This window comes from Lethenteron reissneri, chromosome 55, assembly GCF_015708825.2.
Source record: "Lethenteron reissneri isolate LAM-NWPU_2019-01 chromosome 55, ASM1570882v1, whole genome shotgun sequence".
NCBI lineage: Eukaryota > Metazoa > Chordata > Hyperoartia > Petromyzontiformes > Petromyzontidae > Lethenteron > Lethenteron reissneri.
This window is the reverse complement of record NC_083833.1, coordinates 4,626,089-4,636,294: the sequence shown is the minus strand read 5'-3', so window position 1 is coordinate 4,636,294 and position 10,206 is coordinate 4,626,089. Positions and strand designations below refer to the sequence as shown.

General features: G+C 50.4%; 2 protein-coding genes across 4 annotated transcripts in view; both read left to right on the top strand.

Moving 5' to 3' along the window:
- Positions 1 to 1,725: 1,725 nt before the first annotated feature.
- Positions 1,726 to 5,278, top strand: LOC133356708 (uncharacterized). The gene is made up of 3 exons (XM_061574350.1): positions 1,726 to 1,938; positions 2,938 to 4,173; positions 4,531 to 5,278. The coding sequence occupies exons 1-3, from the start codon at positions 1,744 to 1,746 to the stop codon at positions 4,573 to 4,575; spliced, it is 1,476 nt and encodes a 491-aa protein (XP_061430334.1). The 5' UTR covers positions 1,726 to 1,743; the 3' UTR covers positions 4,576 to 5,278.
- Positions 5,279 to 9,071: 3,793 nt separating this feature from the next.
- LOC133356664 (sushi, von Willebrand factor type A, EGF and pentraxin domain-containing protein 1-like) overlaps positions 9,072 to 10,206 on the top strand; it is a 33,906-nt gene continuing 32,771 nt past the window's right edge. The window contains exon 1 of one of the 3 annotated variants that reach the window (XM_061574301.1): positions 9,072 to 9,330. The gene's annotated coding sequence lies outside the window, so the exon portion shown is untranslated. The remainder of the gene's footprint in view (positions 9,331 to 10,206) is intronic. The other 2 variants (XM_061574300.1, XM_061574302.1) reach the window with 2 other exon arrangements.

The following is a 10,206-nucleotide window of genomic DNA, read 5'->3' as shown; positions in this document are numbered from 1 at the left end:
CCACCACCACGCGAGCACACCCCGCAGTATATATACACACACAGCACACGGAACGCGCTCTACTACCCATGCACAACGCACGTGTGGGTCGGCCGCCACTGTCCGGCCGTGTGAACAGAGGTGCGCACGACGTAGATCGAGGAGGAGGAACAAGGCTCGTGGTGCCAACGTAGCATCGATTTTTTTGTGAGTCGCGTCTGTGTGGCATCCATCTGAGAGCGAGCGAGAGACTTAATTTGCCTGTTTGTGACTGGAGAAGTGAGCGGTGGTGCGCGAAGAATATTTTTTTAAGGCTAAAAAGTGGTATGGGAGTAATGACCCGGCGCACGTGGACCGTTGTTGGGCCAACCCCACGTGGTTCCGTCCATTTTTTTTTAACACGCGTTTTTATCCATCAACTCTCCATGCCGTCGAACCATTTTTTCAGGAGGTTCCTGCATTTCAAGATAAAACAAATGTTTTCGGCAAACTTCCTTTTCATACAAATGGGACTAAACCAGAGCACCCAAGGCAGAACCTCGTTGCATGTTGACTGGGGGAGGCACTTGTCCACAACCACTACTCTAGCGTTTCTGCGAGGTTGTGAAAGTTGAACCCTGTAAATCCACTACTCGACTAGGACTCGTGCACGCCGTGTTGGGCGTGGGGTGAGGGCGAATTTCTTGACCGTACCTCGCCACGCTGATCCGTGCGACTTGGCAAACGCAATCTGAGGACCGCCACCGACTACGGGATGCGAGGCCGGGAATCTTGACTCGCGAGTTCGAGGAGCAGTGTGCTAACCGCTGCGCCACCGCTCCACCACCTCGGATCGTCTTGTGACGTTCCTTTTTTAAAAGCGCAAATGCAACCGAAACAATGTTGGAAGTGGCTCGCAGCAAGCATAGGAGTACAGCACAACTATTTCTGCGTCTAAGCTGGCCGCGGGCTGTCCGACCACGGGTACAAATGAGGCTTTGGTAATTGTATCGGGCGAAATCTCTTGGAATGCACCCGATATAGCCAGAAATGTGAGGCTTGGCCGTTTGAAATTTGACAAGTTGCTCGGACGGTAACCTTGCCTTTCAAAGGCGGTAGAGGGCAGTGCAACCTCATCCATTGTTCCGTATACCACCTTTACCTACTCGCACTGGCTCGTGGGGTGAAGTATTAGCCACTGGTGGATGAATACGAAACCGCTTTGTGCTGCGCGAACTGAGCCCTAACGTCCCATTTTAAGTTTTACCAGGTTTAAACCGTGGACCTTTTATATGGTGCACCTTTTGACATAAAGTGACGTCTTTGTGCGTGGTAATGCGGGAAACTCGAGGCAATTTGCTGCTCATTAGCTTGGATGCTGTGCGCGTATCCTGTTTACAGCACCCGAGCCAGTGGTGGAAATTCCACACTCCTATGGCGGGTTCGAATCTTGCCTTGAAGACCACTTGCTTTTAAACGTTATTTTACCAGGTAAAGCCCACTGCGCTATATAGCTCTTCAGAAGCGACCTGGCCACAAATGATAGTTCAATGAAGTGGCTTGCGTGGAAATTTATCGCAGCCAAATACTCTACGCACGTTTTATCGCCCCTGGAGAGGTGATGGGCTGAGTAGACCCTCCACCAGGATTTGAGCCTGTTGGTGCTTGCGCGTATAAAGGACCGTAAATGGGTCAAAAGTTAAATCTGCTCGCTCGTGCTTAACCAGTTGACGGCTCCACTCCTCTGGTGGCTTTTTGTTTCGTTGTGCGCATGGGCGAGAGGCCATGGAGGGGATACTCCGCTCGCCCTACGCGCTCCCCCGGACCCCCGTGCGCTACGCGGGGATCCCGCCGAGACCCCCGCAGCTGCTCCCGCCGTCCCCGCACTGGGACGCGCGCTGTGTGGCTGTGGACCTGCAGCGCACCGGCGACTACATCGAGAACTTCACACGCGCGCACTTCCGCGCGCTCATCGCACAGGTTCTGCCTCTCTCTCTCTCGCGTTCCGCGTTCAGTTTTGCTGGAGGGTTCGGTTTGTCTTTGCTGCGTTGTAAGAAAGCGCGAGGCCAGGTTACAGCGCCTTTGCCATGCATGGCTCCACTCAGCCGGGCATCAAAGTTCGCGCAAAAGCGATCCCAACGCGACCGCAGCATTTTAAGAGGTGGGGGCGGGAAGGGGTGAGAGATGGGTGGGGGGGGGGTAAGATTGGGGGGAGGGGGCGGGAGAAAAAGATCGGATGAGGGTCGGTGAAATATTGGGGGGGGGGGGGGTTAAAAGGTGCCCGCTGCCCCAGCCAGGTGGAGACCTTGCATAGCGGGGGGGGGGGGGGGGGGTTAACTTTTATGGTGGGGTGATTTCACCCACTTTGCTGGAACTTCTTGATAATTTGTCAAGGGTGGGGCGAGCTGGGAGACTGCCCCAGCGGGACGGGTGGGGACAGAGGGGGCAGGGAGGGCGGACGCTGCACCCCACCCCCCAAATGTGGAGCCGAATTGTTGGAAACTTATGCAGGGCTCTAATGTGCTAATGGTTCGCAAATTAATCCATCGCGCGTTACTGCGCATCGCCACTGCCCTCCCTAACTGAGTGCATCCTCGAGGCATTGGAACAAATTCGTTTTTTTTATAATTGCATTTACGCCAATGTTTGGGTCGCTACAAAACGACGTTGTGGTTAAAAATATCTAATGTTATGGATGTTTATGCCTAAAATGTAATTTGACTTCGGTCAAATCAACATAACATAATTGTGCAATGTGACCCAAGGCATACACAATGTGGCAGACCATAACTAGTAAGACCCTACTGCAGACATGGGTGGGCATCTCCCAAGGGCTGGTGAACCCGGCATTGCCTGGGCAGTTGAACCCGACCCAACTAGACATCCGAGGCAGGTCCGACCCTGGCATCTCCTGTGGGAAGAATAACTAAGAAAGCCCTAGCTGAAGTGTGGCCGTCTTGTTTTGGGGGGGGGGTGCAGGTGAACCCGGCGTTGAAACCGCGCATCGTCAAGGCCGGGACTCGCGACGCCGCAGTGCAGGCGACGCCTCGCCGCGAGGTGTCCGTGCAGTGCTCTCTGGGTGCCCGCACCATCGCAGCGCCCGCCGCTGCCGCAACTGGCACCACGCAGCGCTCGCGCAACGTCGCCGACGCGAGCAACAACTGCAGCGGCACGAGTGCCGGGTCCGCTCTCCTCCCCCAGTCGTCGACGTCGTCGAAGCTCAACCGCGTGTCTGGCCGCCTGCCTCGATCGCGGGGGCTGTCCCTGTACTCGCCGGTATCGTTCGGGTGGCCCCGCATTCCGGAAAGGATCGTGGAGACTGATAGGAGCCACAGCGTACAGAGTGGTATTGGGTCCCGTGCCCCGAACCGAACCTTTAAGCACGTGCCGGAGAAGATCGTCGAGGTGGTTGAGACCCCTGTGTCGGAAGACGTGCCGGAGGCTCCCGCTGCAGAGAAACCTGCCTGTGAATCCTCTGCTCCGGGTGAGGTTCCTGAAGCACAAGAGGCCACCGAAAATGCCCCGTGCAGCCTTCACACGCTGGGTTGGACGGGCAGCATGTCCGAGTCCAGGGATGCCGAGGCTGCATCTGCACCTGCGTCCAATTGGCCTTTTGGAGAGGGTGGCCTTGGGGGACTGTGGGACCCCAGCACGGCCAAGGAGCAGCGCAGGGCTGGGGCTCGTGGGGTTCGAGGGGCCCATGGTGTGGAGAAGAGAGGCGCTCCTCCCGAAGGGAAGATTGAAGCCACGGCAGAGGGATGTTTAGAAAAAGAAATCGACGTGGCTGCGGACGAGCGTGGCTCTTGTCCAGGACAGGGAGTCGAAGTCCTGGGTGGTGCCGCCAGGTCTAGGGGGTGTCCCGCTCAGGACGTGTTTGTGGTGCGCATGATGAACACGTGTGGCGAGCCCTGCAGTGAGGTTTATGCGGGGGCACTCCCTGCCGAAGCTAAGCAGGAGCGCGAGCCACCCCCTCTTGTGGATCTATGCCCGGGTGACTACATGAACCCTCCCTGCATGACGCTGTTCACAAATGATGATGATGATGACGACGATTCCGTGATGGCGTTGCTGGATGAAGGTGCAAGCCTGGAGACTGAGGTGTCCACCTGCGTGGGTGTGGAACCTCCGCTCGACATGGATCCTCAAGGGAATGCAATGGAGCAGTCCCTGGCATCTGGATGTGCGGATGATGGGAGCAACGACAGCCCTGTGGAGGTAAGCGGTGCAGACTCGAGCGTGCGCCATGAACACACTCTAATTGTTTGCCGCTAATCCTCCAGCAATGAATCGAAAAGAGGAGGGGGGTGCAAATGTGCCGGGCCTTGTAAGGCAGTTGAAGTGTTTTTAACTACTGAAAGGCTTTTGCTTCTCAAATTCTGGTAAATTTGTAACACGTTGCCAAAAACGCCACTCACACCTTTACCCCCCGTACAATTTTTATTTGAATTTGTGAGCGAGACGGTTTGACCAACGTCTCATTAACATTTTCCATCCTAGGTGTTGCCAACATGAACTAATGTTTGGAACAATTGCTCAAGGACTCGATGCATTTATTTGTGTGCACGTATGCAGGATGCCATAACGGAGTTTGGGCAATTCCCAGATGCCTCTTTGTGAGGTCGCAAGGTGATATCGAGGACTGCAGACCCACAGTGGTCCCAACACCGAGTGCTTGTCAACATCACTTCGTCACACCTCCCCCTAATTCTTGACTACAGATCTTGCGAGTCAGTTTTTTTTTGGTCTCTGCCTGATTCTCATTAATTGCTGGCTTGTAGCTTTATCCATGCCGGTGACCCTAATGGACAGCATTTGCGATTGAGCCGGTTTTATGTAACACGTGTGTAATTATGATTTATGTTACTTAAAGACTAAACTTAAAGTTGACCATTGTGTGCCCAATGTCTTAAAATCTTTTAATGACGAAAAATGCCCATAACCTGCATTTAACTTACAACTTGCGGCTAATGGTTACAGACAACCTTGCAAAAGATGATCCCAGTTTGGACATCTGCCTGGTTAAAAGCTGAACGCTGCAAAGTGGACACCTACTGACTGAACAGCCCTTTGGTCAAGCGGGCCGGTCCTCTCAATAAACAGTGACTGGCATCTGGCAGCTGCAAGTAGATCTCCTCGAACTAAAACCACTTCAGTCCAACACTGCCATCACTCATATTTGAAGCAATTTCCGTTCCCCCCCCCCCTTATTTGGTACATGCACATGGCACGTTGTGTATGCATGGTGTCCCGTTTGCGGTCCCGAACCTTGATGCCGTCAGCTGTGCCCACGTTTTCGTGTTGGCATAACCTTTCGTGGCTCCTGAAATAAAGTGTGTTGCATTACAGGCCAGACTTTCAATTTTCGGTTTTTGTCAGCCTTTCATTTGTGGTAATGTTTGCTCACCCCCCCCTCGACCCTGAAATCTTTATTTTTTTTGTGGCTCGAACGGTTTCAGAATCTGAATATTTAGTTAGACTGGAGGAATGTTGTCCAGAAACTATATTTTTTTACTTTAAATGTTACCGGTAAGGGGCCCCCTGAGCTATGTAGCTCCTTAATAGAAGCCTGGCAACAAATGTTGGTAACGAAAATAGACTTTTGGAAATGTAGAGCAGCCCAAATACTCGACGCACGTCAATTCTTATAAAATGTGGAGGAGGGGGGGAGAAACTCTGGCGGACCTGGAGAAAATCAATGCGGCCCACGGCAAGAGGGCCATGCAAACTCCAAATATAAAGGCGGTCCAGTGACGCAGAACAGAACCCATAGCATCCTCCTTACAGGGTGCGAGGTAGTGCATCTCGCCACTTTGGCACCCCCGTAATGGCATGTTCAAACCAAACGAGCGGGACATCTGGAGGGTGTTTGGCCAACACCGATGCTGGCCAGGTGTCCAAAGAGCGGCAGCAGCACTGCGGGTATACCATGTGCTCCTCGCTGGAGGTGGATGGTGGTTGGGAGGGAGGTACTTGGACAGTATTGTTTCAAATCTAATGGTTTTTGGGTCGAGTGCGTCAGTGTCAACCTGCCACAACCCACCAGCCAATCGGGTTTGTCACGTGACCAAAACATGCCGATTGGTTACGAGTTCAGGCCACCGGTGTGTTGGCGAGAATCCACAATTACAATTTTAGTCCGACGTTTTGCTGGTATTGGGCGATTTGCCAGAATTGTTTACGTGACGAAACTTGGTTGTATGTCGGGTGGTTTAACAACGCACACTTGTACGATCCGACCCATACAACGCAGGCATGACATTGGTCGCAAAAGCCCAACTATCAAATTGGTTCAACTCGCACCAGGAAATCGCACGGTGACCTCGCCGTGTCGAGATGTTATCTCCCTCGCCTGGTATGCAGGAGCTCATGGGTTTGAACTTGACTGGCGTCTGTATTTGGAGCTTACATAGCTCTTCTTCGTGGTCGTGTGGCTTTTTCGCCGAGTCCTCCTGTCTTCCCCCCCCCCCCCCCACCGCATTTTGAAAGCGATGTGCTTTTAGAGTTTGCTATTAATGTACACACGATGCATCGCGTTGAGGTATTTGTGGCCAGGTCGCTGATGAAATAGCTACATAGATCAATGGTCCTTGTCCGGTTAAAATCAAACAGTTTAGTTTAAAGTCCAGTGTGGTAGAATCAAAGGTTATGATCTACATTTTTGGAACCGTTGGGCTATGACGTATCAACACTGCCTAATTTTAAAATTGTAAATCCCATGCCACAAACGTGCCTGGATCTGTGGTATTAACATTTTAGATTATATTCTAGTCCGTTATGCATTCTGAGAACGAAAGCTTCGTAAACCACAGCAATCCATCTCCCCTCCCACACGGGAAGATTGACACGGCTCTTCTGCGTGATCTGACCGCATTGGGTCAACGCAAATAAAAACAAGCAGAAATTCATCGCCTCCACATTCCATCTATTGCTTTGCATTGAACAGGAACACGCAATTTAGACGGTGCTTTAATTTCGGACATCGACCAACATTTTTCGTCCGTACGCCCTACTGCCGGATGACCCAGTCGGTTAAAACCAGTACGGTTTGCTTACAAACAACACTGCTGCTTCATAACCTTGCTTGGAAAAGCTAAAATAGGCTGCTGGACTAAACCCGCTTATATTTTTATGTGGAGACGGAATGGAGTTCTGATTTAGCACGGTTGGATATGTACGGTGCAAAAAAAAAGTAAAAAATGCATAGTTTAACACGTAGGCTTTCGCGACCAATGTACTCAAATTGTAAATGTTGTTGCTTCAACACACCGGTGGGCTAAAGCAGTGAACTATTTGTCTTTGTCAACGTGACACATTTTTACTGATTGGCCGTGTCGGGTGGTGGAGGGTTACGACACATAAATAAACGCGATCTAAACCCAAAAATCGTTGATTATGAAAAACATGCATAGTTGCTCAAATTTGACTTAACTTTCGTGACTGCAGGAATTCGTATTCTATGGTTCTTTCGGTAAAGTCGTGTAGATAGAAAAAATAACACTTAAATAATGAAAATAAAGTGAATAAAAAACAAGAACAAAATATCACGTTTCGGTCGCAACACACGCAATCGTCATCGGGAAAAGGGGATCGCAACACAAGCGGTTGTCTGTTCCTGAAGACGACCGCTTGTGTTGCGATCGAAGCGTGATATTTTTTTCTTATTTTTTTATTCACTTATTTTTTTCTACGTGGCTTTACCGGAAAAAACATAATATGCATAGTTGCTCTCTCACATTGGCTAAGCACCTCAATATCTCGAATCGATGATACCTGGCTTTTATCTAGCACCATTTGCAGACAACCCTAAAGCGCATCTACACAAACTATTCCATACGTGGATATTTGATACTATTTGGCTATTTCGGTAAAGTTACGTGGGTAGCGGCAGTTCCACTGCTGGATTATTTTTTCTGCCTGAGGACGACCACTTGTGTTGCGATCGAAACGTCGTGATCTATTCTTTTTTTTCTACCCACGTGACTTTACCGAAAGAACCAAAGAGTATGGATTCCTGCAGTCACGAAAGCTTCAAATCAAGATGGATACTTGATGTTGCACAAATGGAAAATCAACTCTTGGGCGGTGTGGTTACCCAGGACCGGTACGATGGAATTCAATGTCCGATTCACAGATACGAGGGGGGGGGGGTGCGTCATGGCGATACGCCGGCTGCTCCTGATGCAAGGATCTGCCTCGTCACATCGATGTAAAATTATTGTTCCTCTGCACAACGGCCATTTAAAGGAGATTGGCTCTCGTTTGCAGGTTTTCGGTGCAGCGTGCCATGTTTGACGGTGGGTTAATGATTATTTTACTGAAGTCAACTTTTTTGAGGTTCTATTCGCGTAAGCCGAGAGTGCTGGGAAATGACCACTGCTCGATCCACAATTTGTGTGCTCAGCGCGTTTTGTGTTTGTGCAGAGCGGGTTTGTTTAGAAGGCAAGCTGCATGGAATGTGAATGTTCAAATAATGCTCGGCATTCGTTCAAAATAAGCAAGAGGCCTTTGGGAATTTGAGCTCTCGCTCATGGTAGGGGTGAAGTGGAAATGGTTTTCACGAACTCTTCATACCTTATCAGCAGAACCCTGTGGCAGATTTTTTTGGCAGCAGGGGGGTAATGGGGACAATGGCCCCCCCAGGGAGGTTTTTTTCAACGATCCACCTTTGGCATAGCCTGATGCGAGAACGTATCTTCAGGCGCGTGCGTTCTGCAGCGTTTCAAATGTCTCCTTGCAAAATCCCCAAAGCGATAATTCTCTCGAATTTATTTCCACAATTTTTGTGTATCGGTATTTTGCACTCATACACACCCTGTTGTATTCAACATATATTTTTGTTCAGACGGTTCCAAGTTATTATGATTACTTAAGTGGGGTTTCCCCTCTATATCGTGAAGCTACCACGGTTGTCACACGACTTACAGACGACCTCCCGACACATCAGTACATCTCCACCCCCACCGCCAGTGTGTGTCTGTCCATGCACCCAGCTGGACAAATTGGTATGCCACAGTCGGCTCGGCGGGTGGGGTAGAATGTGGGTACTCGCCCTTCTGGCTAACGTGGCACAGAAGGCCAACATATCTTCCAAGAGAGGTTCTCTCGAGCTCCCTCTACTAGCGTAAGCAAGCATTGTCAGTTGCTGGGATTCAACTCTACCTTGTATCTATCCTGCAAATGGATAAAACAAACCAAATCATTCGCTAGAAAGGAGATGTATATCTAGTCTACTTGTTTACACGGAGTGCATCGCCCTGTATGGAGCAGGCGGAAGGGGAGTGGTCGTGGTGGTGTGGGGAGCTGGCTTATAAGGCGTGTGCATGTTGTGACTGTTGGCGTACGAGGCTGGCATTCATCCTCGACCTAACGCTGGTAAGATCCCATGCGGCCCCTCACGATACAGCGCACGAAATATCAACACGTTCCAGTCAATATACATTATAGGCGACGTTTCGGGCAATGCCCCTTAATGTATGATGCGCCACGGTGGCGAGATATTAACTACCGCGCCTGGTATATACGAGAGCCTGGGTTCGATCCCGACTCGGACGCATGCCGTATATTTGGAGTTTGCGTGTTCTCCCCGTGGTGGCGTGGATTTCTCTCTGGGTCGTCCGTTTTTTCTCCCTCCATATTTAGAAACATGCGTTTAAAATATTTGGCTGCTATACATTTCCAAGTAATAAGCCACTTCGTTGAGCTATAATTTTTGGCCAGGTCGCTTCTGAAAAATAAAGCTTTGTAGCTCGGTGTGCCTTACCTAACAAAATAAATGTAGTTTAACAATTTTCGGTACGGCTCATGGCAAATAACATTGAAAACATTAACGTCGATCAATAGTAGTACTCCATGTCTCGAGTACATCACAGGGTGAATCCGGGTGGCTGTTGGTCGCGGATTACCGGTGAGATCCACCAGCATGCATCAGAATGCATCGCAAGTGCTCGGCTGATTCATAGGCTGCTGCTGAACTACTACACCCCCCTACCTCAACCACGCCTGTATACGAGGCGAGGTCGTTAACATCTCGCTACCGTGACGGACGGCCCCTGGGGAGCCAGGGCATCCAAAAGCAATAGTGGTGGAGCCATGCCTAGGACTGAAGGGACATTTACGGACATCTGGGGAGGAACCAGGCGCCCGTAGTACCAAATGTATTAGGCACATAAAGGCATTCCCATGCAAAATAACACACCAGAACAATTACGTGCATGCACTCTCACACATGCACGCAAATACGTGTGCAAA